Source organism: Crocuta crocuta, unplaced genomic scaffold (genome assembly GCF_008692635.1).
Source record: "Crocuta crocuta isolate KB4526 unplaced genomic scaffold, BGI_CrCroc_1.0 scaffold223, whole genome shotgun sequence".
Taxonomy (NCBI): Eukaryota; Metazoa; Chordata; class Mammalia; order Carnivora; family Hyaenidae; genus Crocuta; species Crocuta crocuta.
Genome location: NW_027529426.1, coordinates 5,211,498 through 5,229,028, shown reverse-complemented (window position 1 = coordinate 5,229,028; position 17,531 = coordinate 5,211,498). Strand labels below are relative to the sequence as shown.

The 17,531-nt window shown below is 49.1% G+C and overlaps 1 protein-coding gene across 1 annotated transcript in view; it reads left to right on the top strand.

Moving 5' to 3' along the window:
* TBC1D1 (TBC1 domain family member 1) overlaps positions 1 to 17,531 on the top strand; it is a 220,461-nt gene that overhangs the window by 187,002 nt on the left and 15,928 nt on the right. Inside the window, exons 18-19 of the mRNA XM_077758874.1 lie at positions 13,127 to 13,371; positions 15,653 to 15,812. Of these exons, the coding sequence (XP_077615000.1) occupies positions 13,127 to 13,371; positions 15,653 to 15,812 (405 nt within the window). The remainder of the gene's footprint in view (positions 1 to 13,126; positions 13,372 to 15,652; positions 15,813 to 17,531) is intronic.

Sequence of the window (17,531 nt, the reverse complement as noted above, 5' to 3'; positions counted from 1 at the left end):
TGCTGCCAAGGGCACCCCAGGGTCCATCTGTGCTCGTTTCCCAGTAATTTGACATGTGAGCTAGATCAGACAGCATCGAGTCTTATCTGACTGGCCACACGGCAAATCAAAGGGTCAACTGCATAAAAGTCCTTCGTGAGGTCCAAGTTCAGATGTCATCTCTGAGAACCTGTGCCTTCAGACTGGATGACCTGCTTCTGCTAAGCCTCTCTGTCCAACCCCATGAATTCATTATTGTTACAATTACCATTGTTACTTAAGACTAGTAGTTACTTTACCTTGAGCCAAATGCTGTGTCAAGTTACTCATTTTCTTTGGTCTTCACACCAAGATCCGCTAGGTATTGTTCTATCTCTGTGAGAGTTGAGAAGATTGAAATACTGAGAGAGGTTAAGTAACTTGCTTGAAATAACACAGCTGCTGTGCTACTGAGCAGTGTGACCGCAGGGGCTGTGCCCTTTACCCCTCCCTTCCCAACCACCGTCCTCCGTTAATGGGCAGCGCCTTCTTACTGCCCTTCTCGTCTGTCGGATGCAGCTCTCTGTGGGCTGGACTGGGGCTGAGAGCCCGTCACAGCGCAGATGCTCGAGAAATCTGAGCTGTTGAACAGCAAACACTAGCATGCCGCTCTCACATGACCCCGTAGCAGCCCTGGGAAGTTGGCCCTGGATCCTCTTAGGAAATGAGGAAACTGAGGCACAGGGGCGGCTGCTCTTGACCGTGGACACACAGTTAATGGGCAGGACCTAAGCCCCCAGTGGCTGTGGGCTGCAGTAAGGCCCCTCTGTCCTGAGGGGATATATGTCCGGTATCCGCATGTGTTCTCATGGAAATGGCTGGCTGGGTGAAGGGTGATTCTGACAGGCCATGATCATCCCATGGGGACAAAGTATTTGGTGTGGAGTTGGAGCCTGTTTGGCCCCCTGACCCCAAGGAAAGCAGTTTTGTGACCCCAAGGAAAGCAGTTTTGTGACCTGGCAGCTGTGTTTGCTGATGTGTTGAGTAACAGAAAAATGACACTATGTTCCTATCTCGTGAAGTGAAGTGAAAAATAAATTGAGAGAAGGAGGTGGAAGGGGGTGGGAGGCACAGGCACTTTCTCCGCCTGCCCCCTCCACTCCTTGGTGGGATGGGAGGAGGAGGAGGGGGAGGGAACGTGTCCTCCCTTCCCCAGTGCAGACGTCCCCTTCTCTGCCTCCTGGTGCTAACGTGCACTCACTGTTCTGCAGATGGGGCGAGAAGGCCAGGTGGGCCCGACGACCTGTGGGGAGGGGGGCAGCTCCCCTGCCGTGAGCCCACCGGGTTTGTGTGAGTCGAGACGCTGCCTTCTCTGGTTCACGTGCAGGGCCAGGCTGCACTCATCGTCCTCTGGTCCGTGCCTGTCTCCCAGCACCCCCTGTGCACCCCCAGAGGCCGGCGGCAGCCCCCCTCCCCGACAGCACTGGCCGCCCCCCACCTCACCTCTTGCCCGGTCCCGGCCTCCACTGCAGATACCACCACCCGCCCCCCAAACCGCCCTGAAAACACACCCAATGCCTATAAAAGCTCTTTCCAGCAGCACATCTTCCATGTAACCTCTGTGCCTCTCTCCAGAGTCTGCCCAGGGACCCTTCCAGAGCCAGACTACTCTCCCGACTTGAGCTGGGAAGATGGCCCAGCCGTGGGCCCGGGCCGTTGGCTTTGGGCGCTCTCCCCTGGCAGTTGCAGCAGACTTCGCTACCCCCCCACCCCGCTTCTCACCAGTGGGGGTCATTTGCCCACCTCGCTGTTTAGTCTGTGCTTCCTATTTAGTTTGGACTGGGGTGACTTGAGGCCCAGTAAAGGTGTGTAGTGCTGCCCAAAACCAAATCCATATTTCAGTCTTTCCTAGAAAGTGGCATCTTCATCCTGGCCAGAATGAATGCCTGTTGGTTGGTGATATTTTGCAACTTCGTGGATTTTTCTTTTCTTGCCTCTTGCTTTACTTTCTGAAGTGAGCCGTTAATATAATCAGCTTACTATAAGATTTTTTTTCCTACAAAGAGTAAGAGTAATAGGTAGTCAGGCAGTTTTATAGTTTATACAACATATTCTCTAGCCTTGTCAGATTTCATCCTTACACAACCCTATATGAATGTGGGCACATGTTATTTCCACTTTAGAGGTGATAAATGAAGCCCAGAGACGTGTGTGCTTTGCCCAAGTTACAAGCTACTCAGTGGCAGAAAGTTCTAGAACCTAGGTCATCTTAGTCTTTGTATCACATCCTTTCCAAGACACTGTATAGCTTCTGTCTTTCTTGGATCTGCCTCCCACATACCAACACAGCTTCCCTGCCTTCAGGGCTGACCTCACCCAGCCAAGAGAAAACAAGTCTCTCTCCTGGCTGAGACAGGATACTTAGCAAATCATTCTTAGTTCAGGAACCTGCCCCACCCTCTAAGCCCGGTTCCACGTACAGTCATTTGTGCTGCCCCCAGGTAGTCTGGCCTTCATACTGAGCGGACCACCTGACAGCCAACATCCTGCCTTCTGGCTGTGCCTCTCGCCTCAGTCACGGCCATGCTTAAAAGCCACCGGTGACCGTGTGCAGCTAGCTGGAGACCCCTTCAGGCTCGCGTTCTCTGTCTTCTACCATTTCAGGCTCCTGTCCCTGGCATCCCAGACTGAACACCTTTCACAGTCAGAACTTGCACCCATGAGGCTCCCCATCCTCTCCCCTGATAGGAGGGATTGAGCCAGAACAAGATGTGAACAGGTAGCCCGAGAACACAGATATAAATTCCTCCTGACCCTCCCCCACATCTATTACTTGTTTTATTAATCTGTGTTTTATAGGTCAGTAAAGTGGTGGCATAGTTTATATACTCCACAGAGGTCTAGTGAGTCTTTGGTGACTAGTAATAGTATTTTTCATGGATTTCTAGAGGGTTTTTTTTTGTTTTTGTTTGTTTTTTTGAGAGAGAGAGAGAGGAGGCGCAGAGAGAGAGAGAAACAGGAGAGAGGAGAGAGTCCCAAGCAGTCTCCTTGTCTCAGCACAGAGCCCAACATGGGGCTTGATCCCACCACCCATGAGATCACGACCTGAGCTGAAATCAAGACTCAGACACTTAACCAGCTGAGCCCCCCAGGTGCCCCTGGTGAACTTCTGGAGACCCTTCATCAGCGACACCTAAATGGGGTTGGCTGTGCCCGTGCTGCAATGAGATGCAAAGCAGACGTCCACGGGCATGGCTGGGTCCACCATCCAGCATGGGAGCCGCCATATGGATTTTTGCTTCCACTTAACGTATCCTAACCTAAGGTGTTGGTATCTTGAAGAAAAGGAGCTATAATGCAAGTGTTTTGAAACAAAAGAATTTTCTCCTTGCTTTTTTAGAATCCATAAAAGATGATGAGGAGTAGAGCCTCCAGAGTGAAGGATGGGCTGAGAGTGTTTAAGAAGACTAAATATAGAAGGGCAGAGAGGGTTCCCCTTTTCCCTCCCTGTTTGGTATTTGCCTCGCTCGGCTGCACTGTGAAAGCTGAGTGCTGTGGGCTTTGGGTAGGAGGTAGGGTTGTCCCTTAGCAGTAGATGGGTGCTGGTAGCGAGCACCACTTTCTGTTTCATCTTTGGGTTGAAGTCCTGTGTGAGAAACTACAAATTAGCGTGATTGGCAAAAACCAGAAAAGTACCTAGAAGCTGTTGCACAGCAATCTCTGTCCAGTTGGGGACTTGGCCTGTACGGAAGTCAGGTGAACAGTCACACCTCAACACGCACCGACAGCTGCCTGCATAATTCCAGCGGGTCCATCCTTGGCTCTGGGATTATCAAGGCCACATTATGGGAATGTATTGATCCCCGAAATAGCATACTGATCACTCCTTAACTTCAGAGTGACAGAACTAAATGTGGATGTGACAAAGTGGGGTGACTTCATCTCTCCTTATATCCTTCAGGCCAGGCAATGGTGTGCTGGCAAACAGCCGGCTCCCCCAAGCCCCTCAAAAGAAGGCCTGATGATAGAATTTGCAGATTTCCACAGTGTAAATTGGCTAATTTTAAGCCTCCCACTTGAGGTCACTGCGGAATTTAGCAGAGACGTGCACAGACATGGGAGGGGCCAGGTGCAGCAGTCCCTGGACTCAGCCAAATGTTTCCTAAAAATAATCCACATACAGAAGGGCTCTGTCTATCCCCTCCCCCGACTCTGCCCCCGGGTCATTTAGTAGTGATTCCACAGATACTTCTGGAGCACCTGGTACATTCCAGGCCTTCTCAGAGTGACACATTCTAGTGGGGAAGACCAACACGAAACAACTGATGACCAAATTATTTCATTGAAATTGTGAGGGGTTACACTCGGCATATCTTTTCTCCAGTCTCTCTCAAATTTGGCTCAGAGCTAAACGCAGCCATTTCAGAAGACCTTGGGATCGCAGCTCTCCTCAGGGAAGGAGCCTTGGAGATCATTTGGTTGTTAGGGTTACTGTTCCTTCTGCAAATGAGGAAGCCACGAGGCGGGGAGGCAGAGGGTCACGTCAGAGTGCTGGTTTGCCAGGACCAGCCCCTGGAGACGCAGAAGTCTCCAGGCCCTTCGTGAAAGCAGCGAAGAAAGAAACTTGTTTGTCAGCTCTAGCCTGAATAGCCTTGCAGGTGGCCTGGTGTGTGAGAGACCGCCGGCCTCCCACAGCAGCTAAGCGAAGTAAACAAGTGCTGAGGGGCCCATGGGTCTCCCCAACATTCAGTCAAGTGGGCTGTGGAGAGAGTCTGGCAGGACACTCAAGACTGGAAGGGTGTTTCTCCTGATAGCAGGCAAGAGTCACTTCAGGCTCCCTTGAAGATCTCGTGAGAAACACACATTCCTGAGGCCACCGTCCCCGACGTGCCGCTGAAGAAGAATTTTCTGGGTGAGGGCCAGGGGTGTGCACGTTCACAAGTGCTTGGGGGATTGTAATGTCATTAGTGGTTGGAAACTACCGGAAGAAAGCCCATCTTCCCCCTCAAAGTGACAGAGAAGGAAAGATTCATCCCGGAAAAACATCCCTTAGCAGGATGAACACTTAAGACAGTCGAGCACTGCATGAAATTGAGTTGTAGGTCATTTAGAAACACGTCTGAGTTGTGGGCCTCCTTCTAGGTCTTTCCAGCACGTGTCTCCATGCAGACGTATGAGACACAAAATCATTCCATGTCTTTTTAATACAAATAAGGAGTTTCTTTGTGTCTGTATTTGACTCTGGTCACTTAGCAGTCTCCTTCTCGCTCTGTATGTGAGGGACACTCGCCCTAGAGAGAAATCTAAATGCCTGTGTTTCTCTGCTTCATAGCAGATGATAAAATGGAGTTTGAAGAGGCAGGTGCCTTAGCCTGATGCAGGTGTAGGAAGGGCTTCACAGTTTATCCAGTCTCCTTTTGGGTTGGCAGAAGCAAGGTACTTTCCCAAGCCAGAGTCTTTTGGGCAGGCAGGTGCGGCTTCTACAGCCTTCTCCCTGAGTCAGATGCTTCTTCTAGATTCTTTTCACAGGCTTTGAACAAACATGGTAAACAGCATTTTACTTGCAGTTCATAATGTGTGTAGCAAGCAGTCCAAGGAGCTAAGCAAGTTCTAACGTGTGCACTGCCCGAGACTCCAGCCACCAGCAGCAGATTAATGTGCAGATACATCGTCTTTTAAAATGCAGGGCTTTTTCCTGGCACCGATTTAGTACCTTCTGAATGAGGTTGGAGGGTTGCAGTACTCAATACCGGATTATGTGAATGCAGATGCAGATTCTCCAGGAACACTTTTAATCTGCCTGGTCCATTGTCTGCTCCGAGGCTTACCCCCTCCCTTCCCTCCCTTTCCTGGGTGTGTACTCAGGAGCGTGGCCGAGCTGTGGTGTTCTTTGAAAAGAACTATAATAAACACATACCTGTACACATAGCATTACGAACAATGCATTTTCCAAAATAAGAGAAATTTAGAGAGAGACACTGTTTTATGTTTTAACGTCTGGCTAAATAGAATTAACTGATTCTCATTTTTGCTCCTGCGTTCACTCTGTTGCCATTATGTCCTTTGAAATACATGAAGACAAAGCCAACCTTGCATAGATAGAGGCATAGCTGGAGAAGGGAGGAAGGAGCTCATGCATCCTCGAAAGACCAACCATACATTGAGAACTGTCGCCCTCGAAACATGTAATGTCAGGAAACCGTGTCCCCCCACATAGAATTCAGTACACAGACTGCATTACAGACTCGGATGGGCAGTCCTTCTTCTTGTCCCTTCAGTCAAGAGCTGAAGGCCAGAGACTCGTGACTGGGAGTCGGTGCAGGGGCCTCTCTTGCTGTGCCGAGTCCCAGGCCCTGCAGGACAGGAAATGGCACGGGGAGCCTCATGGAGCACCTGGGACGATTGTTGCAGCTGGGTCAGGTTTGTGTGGACAGGTTTCTCGCGTGAAGATCAGTGACAGCTTCTGACACTGCAGCATATGGGAGACTACACCAGTTTCGGTGATTGCTGAAGATCTGCAAGTTTGGGGCTCACGAATCTAGATGGTGATGGTGTTCATTACTGTGATTATCTGGAATTCTTACCAGATTTCAGTTTCACATGTTTATGAAATTCTAAATGCCATGGAAATCAGTTGCTAGGCCTGTACTTTGCCTTGGAAGTCTGTTAGAACATGAGGTTTTCAGGCTTAGGTGGAACGTGGTAGTAGAGAAAAAGTTGTGCCTCTACCTTGAAACAGAAGTTGTGCATTTTGACTACAGAACTGCCCTTTTTCCCCCTGTCTTGGTTGGGAGCCAGGTTTCTGTATGTTTTCTGTGTGGCAGACCTGCAGACTGCTGCCCATGCTTGAGCACCATGAATTGCACCCATTTGCGCGGGCCATTGCACATGTATGTAGTCCCAGACTCACAGAGTATGCATTCTGCCCGTTAAGGAGGAGGAAAGTGAGTGCCAGACGAGCTTGGTGGTCCATTCCAAGCTCCATGCTGCGGTTGGAACTGTGGGCTACTCCTCTGTACTTGACCACACTGCCTCGTGCACAAGCCCACATCGGAAGATCCTCTCTCCATTCATCAGAGCTCATCCATCATGTTGTATGTAAAACATTCGGCCAAGTTCTAAAAACATTGTGGGTTTTCTTTTTTCCCCTCCACTGTTAAAAATGGGAAGCATAACGCCTCTTGTTGAGGTTCCCTGGGTGAAATAAGACTGAACCTGAGAACCAAGTTCTGTCCATCCTGATGCAAGATGTGGGCCCTACCCCACACCCATGTTACCTTTCCTTTCCTTCCCGTGAAGTTTCCAAGGGCTTAAAAAAAAAAAAAAACTAACTGTTCCTCACAAATGTCCCCTAGCTTTCTACTTACTACATGGTCCCTTCTATAGGTAATTACCCTGGTTTCACTTTCATAAAAGTGAGTCCTCCAGGGGCGCTGGGGTGGCTCAGTCAGTAAGCGTCCAACTCTTGATTTCAGCTCAGGTCATGATCTCATGACTCATGAGATTGACCCCCGTGCTGGGCTCTGTGCCAACAGTGCAGAGACTGCTTGGGATTCTCTCTGTCTCTTTCTCTGTTTCTCTCTCTCCCTAAAAATAAAAAAACATTAAAAAATAAATAAAAGTGAGTCCTCTAAGAACAAGGCTGAATAGTGAATAACTTGTGAAGCCTAATTCAAGCTATGCATTTGGAAGCAGAAAAGGCATTTTCTCTTACAAATATTCTGTGATGTATTCTCTCACCTAATTTGTTGTAAATTGTGATAGAAAATAACACAGGTCTGTAATCCTAGGTCTGTAATTCCAAAACCCAAAAGACTGATGAAAACCGAAAGTTTTTCTGTAACTCCCTTTTGGGAGAACGTCCTGAGTCCCCGCCTCTTTGGAGGCAAAGTCTGACTTGAACTTCCATGAGGCCTTTCATAGACTTTGCTGTTCTCCTTAGCGTGGTTTCTACTAAGTATCATGTGTGACAGAATTTTAAGTGTGGTGACGGCTGCTAGAGTTCCACAGTACACAGCCAGTGCACTGTCACCTTCCTAAAATTCACAGATTCTGAATTGTGAAATGCATTGCCTTCCAGGGCTTGGGTTGAGAGACTGCAGAACTGTACTGAGTTGGTCATATTATGAAATTCTCAGGCTTTAGAGGTCCGGGTGGGAATTTGCCAGTGCCCCACCCTCCACCCTGTCTCCGCTTCCTGATTGGTTCTTCATTCCGACGACTGACCTGGTTTCCCGCTGGAAACTCCGCAGTCCGCTCTCTCCTCTCAGTGTAAGCCTGGCCCGAGGATAAGTCTGGCGTCCGGCGCTGGTCACTGCCCCACCGGTGCTCTCCCGGGTAGGGGCCTGGGACCACTCCTGGCTCGTGCTCGGGCTGATGTCCTCCGGCCTCCGCCTGCCCTGGCTTGTCTTGCAGGCTGGCTTCTGGGGTTTTCTTTAGCAAGGAGTCACCCTCTCTGACCTCTTGGTAGCCTGCACTGACTCCACGGCCCTCACGTGGCCCACGGGCTAAGCCTGCTTCAGAGCCCTTCGCCTGTAGGCCCTGATCTTACCTCTCCCATCCCGCCTCCTGATGGGCTGAAGCCAGGCCTGTGTGGTTCTGCTGCAGAGTCACTGCCTCCAGACAGCCTTCCTGGACTGCTGGCCTGGGCCTGCGCCAGGCCTCCTGGCTTTCGGGCTCGTCTCGATAAACCGTCTCCTGTACCTGTCCTTTTGGTGCCTGTCATCCCCATGTGATGGATCAGAACCACTGGTGCCTTCCATCGTTTGAAATCGTCTCTCTCTCTCTCGTGGGAGAAGGCAGGGCCACATCTCCTGTCCCCAGTACCCTGTGCAAGACCTGTGGTCACTAAATATTTGAATTTTCTGCATTTATCACCCCCCCACCAGACTATGAGTTTCTTAAGGGCAAAAAAAAAAAAAAAAAAAAAAGAAGGGGTTGGTCTTTCAGTTCCGCAGCACAGTTCCCATCCCCGAGGGAGCCCGGGCCCCGGCTGGGTGAAGGGCTCTGTCAGCATGCTCACACGAGGACTCTGGAAAGCCCACATCTAGCCTGCGTGTTCTTCGGTGCACAAAGCAGCCCTGTTGTCGTGTGCTGCTGTGTGAACGGACCTTTCCCACCAATAGCTCTCATCAGAACGCGGGCTTGGGGGTCACTTGGGACACCCGCCCCCATGGCCATATTTATTCGGTGCTAGCGGAGTGTGGCATCCCAGCAGGCCGCACACTCTCTCGTGCCTAATCCTCCCAGCAGCCTCAGCGAGTGCAGTCATACTCCCTCCTTCCGGGTGAGAAATGGGGGCTCTCAGGAGTCTGCCAAGTGCCCAAGGTCACACAGCTGGAACAAATAGTGGGGGTGCCAGGCACAGGAGACTGTGTGAAAGTACTGAATGAGAGGTAAAGCAGAAAACAGTGACCGAGTTCAAGGAGCCGGGACTCCCCAGGGGAAGGCTTTGGTGAGGTGGCAGAGGACTCGAAGTCTCCAAGAAGAAAAGGAAAGGCAGGACTTTGGCTCTCCTAACAACTCGTGCTACAAGCTGGGGACACCATGCGTGGTAATAGCTATTTTTCCCCGACTCCCATACCTGTTTCTTTGACATATACAGCGTGAGAACTCCGTCTCCAGAATTAGGGACCAGAGTTCAGATCCTGGGTTGACTTAATAGCTGGGAGATTTTACTGAAGGGCTGATGGCTTCACCCACCACCGTTTTTCTCATGAATAAAATGCAAGTAATGTTTGTTACTGTCTGTGTGGTGACTCGCCTAAAATGCTTTGTGGAGTATGATCAGTGTGATGTATGGTCTTGTAAGATAAATCCCGTCCCCACCTAGAGAGTTTGGCTGGCTTTTTGAAGTTTCCTAAGTCAGGGACCCACAGTCCAGAGGTGTTTGCGTATGTACTTCAAGTGCTATCCAGTGTGCATCTGAGGGACTTGTTCTTAGCATAGGAGATGCGATGTGGAAGTTTTTCGTGGTGAAATTGGATAACATTCAAGATCTGTAGTTGATCAGAAAGTTGATTGGGCCTTGCCGCCAGGGACTGTGGAACAGAACTTGAGGCCACTGCCCACGGGGCCTCTGCGCCATGGAGCGTCAGTGTGAGACCAATAGTGGCCTGGCTCTGCCATCAGACTGCACGGTACCCTCCTCCAGCTGAACCTTTGCTGAGAGGTGCTTGTTGGAGGCCTGAAGACAGAGCATGAGAAGTTCCCATGTGGTTCTTTTTTTCACAGCGGCAGTCTATAAAGTTCATGTGTCTGGCAGAATTTGGCCTAAGGTTTGCTTTCTTATAACATATTGTTTGGTGGCAAAGCTGTGGGGAAGGTGGCTGTAGCGACCCCTGGAAGCTTCCTGGGGGCATATAGTTTGCAGGGCCTGGTGCAAAATGAAAGTGCAGAATCCCTTGCTCAGAAACTATTAAGAATGTCAAGACCGTGTGACTGCAGAGCCTTAAACCCAACATGAGACCCTTCTCAGTGCACAGCCATTGTGATGACACAGGACACGGTGCCTGTGGATGTCCTGCCCCAAATCTGGTCATTGCTGACACCCTGATTGCTAAGTCCCTCCCCAGCTTTCCAGACTCATCTTAGTAGGAGTGTTTGCAAGGAAAAATGAGAAATGTCCCCCATCAATAGATGAATGAATACATATGTGGTATACATACAGTGGAATGTTGTGCAGTAATAAAAAAGAATAGGATCTTGCCATTTACAACATGGACGGACCTAGAGGGTATAATGTTAACTGAAATAAGACAGAGGAAGACAAATACCACATGCTTTCACTTATATATGGAATCTAAAAAACAAAAAAATCAGAAACTGACTCATAAATACAGAGAAACTAGTATTTCTCTATGCTATAGCTCTATGCTATAAATACAGAGAAACTAACTAGTTTGCTAGAGGGGAGGGGTGTCAGGGTGGGTGAAATAGGTGAAGGGGATTAAGAGGAGGTGTAAATGTCCAGTTATAAAATAAGTCACAGAGATGAAAGGGACAGCATAGGAAATGTAGCCAGTACTGTAAGAACATCATACGGTGGCTACACTTATCGTGGTGAGTAGGTATAGAATTGTCAAATCTGTACACCTGAAACTAACATAACACTGTTCAACTATAGTAATAAAAGGAGGTTTAAGAATGCCCCCTCCTCCAACAGGGCCATTGAGTGCTGGCTCTGGTTTCTGTGAGGGGTAGTATCCAATACGAGAGGGTATCCCAACTAGCAGAAGTGCCAGCATTGACAGATTAAAAGGTGACCAGATCTCCGCCGGCATTCCTGCATGCCACGGAAGGCCTGTGGGTTCCGCCACTGGTACCCGTTTGAGACCCAGAGGAAGTCGGAGGGAGGGGTGCGTGCCAGGCTGGGGCAGGGGCATGTGCAAGATGCGCAGAGGTGGGAGGAGCCCCATCTGCTTCGAAGCAGGTGGGGGAATGGAGTGAAGAGCTTCCTGTCTGTTTTTGCCCTGGTTCCTTTGAGAATCAGGGGAAAGAGTTGCACTCATGCTGTCAATACAATGGGCACATGTGTTCTTGAGCACTTGAACTAGGGCTGCTCCGAACCGAGGTGTGCTGTCAGTATGGAGTGTGCTGGGTTTCAGAGGCTTAGTATGAAAAAAAGGAACGCAAGATGCCTGAATAATTTGTGTATTGATTACCTGTTGAAATAACATTTGTTTATGTCAGGTTCCACAAACGGTCTTAAAATTAATTTTACCTGTCGCTTTTTAAAGTGGCTGCAGGAGGATTTTCAGTTACTGTGTAGCTGTCACCACAGTTAGGTGGTACGTGCTTTAGCCTAGGAAAATGCACAGGCATAGTACACCCTCTCATACTCTCATACACACACTTCCATTGCTGCACACAGCCCACGGAGGTGTCGAGCCTCCGAACACCCCCCTCACCCCTCCCCTGCTATGCCCTGGAGTAGAGGATGAGGTGGGGAGAGTGGGTGAGGAGGTGTGCAGAGCTGGGGCTGTAGAATTTGTTCTTTGAGCACCCGGGGCTGTTGATTGCTTTCCGGCAGTGGGGGGTGATATGGTCAGGGTGCGTTTGGGGACAGTTTGTTGGGGGAAGAGATAGAGCAGGCACTAAATGATTGCAGGACCAGAGATCAGGAAAGTATTTAGGCTGCTGCTATCCTCTTAAATCAAGTTCAGATAAACCAATCTGGATTAATTAAATGCTTTCTTATGAGCCTGAGGAAGAACACACAAATGCACCATCCTCCTTTTGCTGAGAATAAATAATTAAGGTGAACAATGAACTTGAACAGATGCACCTTCTGCCTTTGCTGACCCAGACAAGGCGGTAATTCTCACCTGGGTCCATGGTTGGCCCTCAGCTTGACTCTGGACATTTCCTCTCTCAATCAAGTACTTTTCTCCCTGGAAGCACATTTCCCCATCAGGAACATTCCAGAAGGAGGCAGGTGAGGTGGTACTTGACAGCTATCAGCCACGAAAGCCTATTGGACAAAAGAAGTCTTTAACCCTTATCTGAACACCAGCTTTTTTATGAAAATAATCAGGATGTTGAGGGTTTTTGGGGTTTTGTTTTGTTTCTTTTTCTGTTTTTCTTTAAATTTCTTTCTGGAAAGTAACTGTTTTGTGTAAAAGAAAACGCCTGCTTCTTCTCGGTCTGCGTCAGAGTGCTGCCTATGGTTTAAGAGTACCGACATACGCGTGTGACGGAAGCACTTGGAGGCAGCACAGGGAAACGCCCACCAGGGGGTGTCTGGAGAAAGGCGAGCCCTGTGGCCGCAGGTAGGGGAGCTGGGGCAAGGTGGTAAAAGCCACAGCTGTCCCCTCCTCTCGAGAGCAGTGGTGCGTTCAGAGGATCGTTCAGAGGATCGACAGTCTTCTCTTCGTTGTAGATCAAAATCCCGGGTAACTACAGGACCAGAGGTAGTTCTCATTTCTGCCGCTGGACCACCGCCAATGCAGGCAGGGATCATTGCTGATTCTTAAGTGCTAACGTTACTCTAAGAACAGCCACCTCTTCTCAGGGACAGAGCTGATTGCTAGTCCAGCTTCCGAAGATCCGTTCTTTAACCTGAAGCACATCAGATTTCTGGTTCAATAAGATTTCTTTTCTTTTCTTTTCTTTTCCTTTCCTTCCCTCCCCTCCCNTTAATCGTAACTAACATGTGTTGTTTTTGCAGGACGAACCTTTCCAACACATCCGTACTTCTCTGCACAGCTGGGGGCAGGCCAGCTCTCACTGTACAACATTCTGAAGGCCTACTCGCTTCTCGACCAGGAAGTGGGGTACTGCCAGGGTCTCAGCTTTGTGGCGGGCATTTTGCTGCTCCACATGGGTGAGGAAGAGGCATTTCACATGCTCAAGTTCCTGATGTTTGAAATGGGACTGCGGAAACAGTACCGGCCGGACATGATTATTTTACAGGTAGAGAGCGCTCCTTATGTGTTTGCTGGAGACAGATGCCAAAACTGTTTACGATCCCTTTCCAGATCTCTGTGAGGAACTTTCCCCACAGTCCATTAACACTGGAGTGACTGTCGTTGCCGAGCACTCCCCGTGTGCTAGTCATTGCGCCTGCCCGGTGTTTCATATTGCCCTTCTTACAGCAGCCCTCAGGGAGACACTATTAATTAGCCCAATTTATAGGTGGGAAGACTGAGGCTCAGGTTACCCAGCTAGCAAATGGCAGGGTTGGGGCTTAAACCCGGCCCTGTCTGCCTCCAGGGCCTTCCCTTTACCCTTCATCACACGATCTTCGGGCGATCTGGTTTCTGCCTCCCACGGTATTGGTCACTCCCTCTGCCAGGGACCTCCCCCTCCCCCAACAATGCAGCAAGGGCTCAGCTCGAAGACCAGATCCTGGGAGAAGCCCTTTCTGGCCACCTGATGTTGTGTCCCCCACTTCCACCCCTCCCCAGGCACGTGCACCGTGTTATGCTCTCTCATTTCTTTTGCCATGAAACACTCACTGCCTGAAAGTATCTATCTTGTTTCCTTATTCATTTACCTGTTTATCTGTTGGCTTCTCTTAACACCTCTCGTGAGAAGGGAGGGATCTTACCTGTCTCGGAGCTGCATCCCTAGTTCCTGGAACAGCGCCTGGGATGAACAAGGCACCCAGTCTGTATTTGTTGAATGAACACATGGCAGGTGGCAGGTCAGAGCAAAAGGAAACCAACCTGTGGTGTGTGCTAAGCGCCGCCATGGCCACCAGTCAGAGGTGGGGGGAGCTCTGACCCTGCTGTGGGATGACCCCGAAACGCTGGAGCATGCACACACCTGTTTACTCAACAGCAAGTTACTCAGATTTCAGAGCCTTGGGAAGTATTTTTTTAAAGACAGAGTACATGAGAGCCAAGGACTCTTTGAGAGCATCAAATTGGGTGGTTAAAAATCCTTTCACCTCCGGGCCGCCTGGGTGGCTCAGTCGGTTAAGCATCCGACTTCGGCTCAGGTCATGATCTCATGGTTTGTGGGTTCAAGCCCCATGTCAGGCTCTGTGCTGACAGCTAGCTCAAAGCCTGGAGCCTGCTTCAGATTCTGTGTCTTCCTCTCTCTGACCCTCCCCTGCTCACACTGTCTCTCTCTCTCTCTCAGAAATAAATAAAATATTTAAAAAAAAAAATCCTTTCACCTCCACCTGTGAATACGAACCACATGAACATAAAATCCCCATAAAAAAAGCTGTTTCACTAAGAAAATGTGGACCCCCATAACACTGCCCACAGATAACAGGTGCTTTCTACATTTTTCCCATTAGCTCTAATATAGGTGTGCCTGCCATGTGAGAGAACGGACTCTCCAAGTTAATTTATATATAGCACATGACCGTCTTTGGGCTGCAGGCCTTAGTGACTAGATTCTTTTCAATCCAAAAAAGCCACAGCTACTCCTGAAGAGGGCTGCATTGTCTGGGCCTCCGGAGACCGTTGTTTTTGCCAGTTTGTAAAGTACGTGTCCAGCCTGTAGCATCTCACTGGGGTTCTGACCCTCTCCAGGTGGTTTCTTTGGACTCAGCCATTGGACTGCGGAAGCCTGGGCTGAAGCTGGAACCCCTTTGAGCCCCCGGACCCTTCACCAGCTTCCTGTTAGAGCCATAGCAGCCTCTGAAGAGGGGCCCCTTTGGAAAAGTTATTTTCTCCGTCTTGAGAGAAACACCTGTCTTCCTATTTTAACTTGCACAGGATCTGTATATATTTCTTATGGTATAAACCTACAGAAGTCACACTTGTCCTGCCTGTTGAGAAGCCAGGAGGTCGAGAGCGGATTTACTACGTAAGCGGGTGTAATAGAGCCCTTCCACGGCACCCGCATATGCCCCCCTTCGCTCTTAGCAGAGAGGCAGGCTTTCCATTTCAAATTCCCCTGGGTTTGAACTTTGCTAGGAATGTGTATTTATAAGAGAATTTGTGAAGTGTTTCCAGCAGACAGATGTTTAGATTCTCTTAGCCAAGGAACACTGGGAACGGTTGAAAGAAAGGAAGTGGTGGGCGGAGCCTGTGCTGGGCCACACCTGGCCAGGACCCGCATGCGCTGGGCACGGAGGACATGCCTGTTGGATAAATGAGTAGTGGAGATCGGTGGCTATCACAATCCAAACGGAATGTTTAACACTGTGATAATTCTCTCACAGCCTGAGTGGGATAAGTAGCTGAACACACGTAGCAGGAATCTGACTGTGACTCCCATGTGTGTGTCCCCACAGATCCAGATGTACCAGCTCTCGAGGCTTCTTCACGATTACCACAGAGACCTCTACAATCACCTCGAGGAGCATGAGATCGGCCCCAGCCTCTATGCCGCCCCCTGGTTTCTCACCGTGTTTGCCTCCCAGTTCCCTCTGGGATTTGTAGCCAGAGTCTTCGGTAAGTGCGTGTGATCTGTTTGCGCGAACCGCCCTGCTCCTGTCAGATGGGAAACGTTTAGTCTCGTCCTGTGGGGAGTCTCCTCACTTTCATACCTGCACCTTCTACAAGAACAGGGGTGATTTGACGTTCTGAGTCTAGTCAGTGTTGGGTCTTGTGAAGTACAAGATCTGCTTCACCTCTAAAACTTAACATAGTGGGGTTTAGACCTGCTCCTCTCACTGCCAGGCTGTCCCCAGAGCAGACGTCTTGAAAGAGTGGCCAGGGAGCCCCATGCTGGTATCCTAGGCGAGTGTCTCTCATGAATCGTCTTCCTCAGCCTCTCTGACCTGCGGCCCTGCTCACTGATGGCTCCTTAAAACCTTTCAACCATGACTTCTGGGCTCTTGGTCTTTCTGTGTTCCCTTTGCATCTCTTCCTCCCGTCTCTCTCCTTCCCTGCCCTTGGCTCTTCATTTCCTCCGCGTACTCCCTGTGGAAGACCCCTCCCCGCTGATGACTCACTGCTCCTCCCTCTTGTGGCCCCCGCCTCATCTTCCCAGACTGCAGAGCCCCTTCCACGACTGTGCCCCACTGTGACCAATAGGCAGTTCCCGTTTCAAACTGTCTCCTACTTTCCTGATTTACTTTTTGAGGAGATCATCTCTGTCAGAGTTACACGGTTATTCACGTGCAAAGTCTCCAAGCAGCCTGCAGATGCCAAGGGTAATGATCACATCCACGTAGGCTTCAGGAGCCGAGTTAGCCCTGGGAGCACAGGCAGCTCTCACACCGTGGGTTTTCCCTGCTTCAGAGTGAAAGAACCATTTTGACAATTCAGGTTCTTTTTAATTTTCTTCTTAGTGTGAAACTTATTAAAAAATTGATAATCCTCACACATTGAGGGTTTTTAAAGTGCCTCTGATGGGGCACGTGGGTGGCTCAGTCGGTTAAGCATCGGATTTCAGCTCAGGCCATGATCTCATGGTTCATGAGTTCAAGCCCCACATCAGGCTGTCAGCTATGTGCGCACAGAGCCCACTTTAGATCCTCTGTCTTGTTCTCTCTGCCCCTTCTCTCTCTCTCAAAAATAAATAAACATTTTTAAAAATTATAAAAAAAAGTATCACTGATGTTCGATCATTGATAGCTTAAAAATGTGTAATCTCTATGATCTGTAATCATACTTTTTCAGATTTACTTCTAGAATTAGAGACCATCTCAAAGGGCATGTCCAGAAACATTGAGAGAGCACTCCTTTGGCGTACTTGGGAAAGACAACTTATAAATGCAAATTCTAGATACCTGAAATTTGCTTTTTAACATAGGAAGGCATTGAGTTGGCCTTTGCTCCTCTTTCCCCCCAGGGTACTAGATTTTTATTCTCATTCCTGTCCACAAGGCCTTCTAAAGACTTTCCCATTTGGCTTTATTAGAAGAATCCATGTTCTGAAAATATTCAGTACCTGTTCCCTCCCCAAACTGATTCTTATTTTCTGCCCCTTAAAAAAATAATCATTGGAAAGAAAGAGATACTAAAAAAAAAAAAAAAAATCTCTCATGGTTAAATAATTCATTAGTGAGATTTCATGAACTATTTATACTAAATTTTAAAAAGAAGATAATTAAAAGCCTCAATTAAAGAAAAAGCATCTCAGAATTGTCTGCTTAGTTTACTAACAAGAGTCCCTGAAACCATGAGATCTCTAGCTGTAGGCTGCAGTCTTTCTTGCCAAAAATG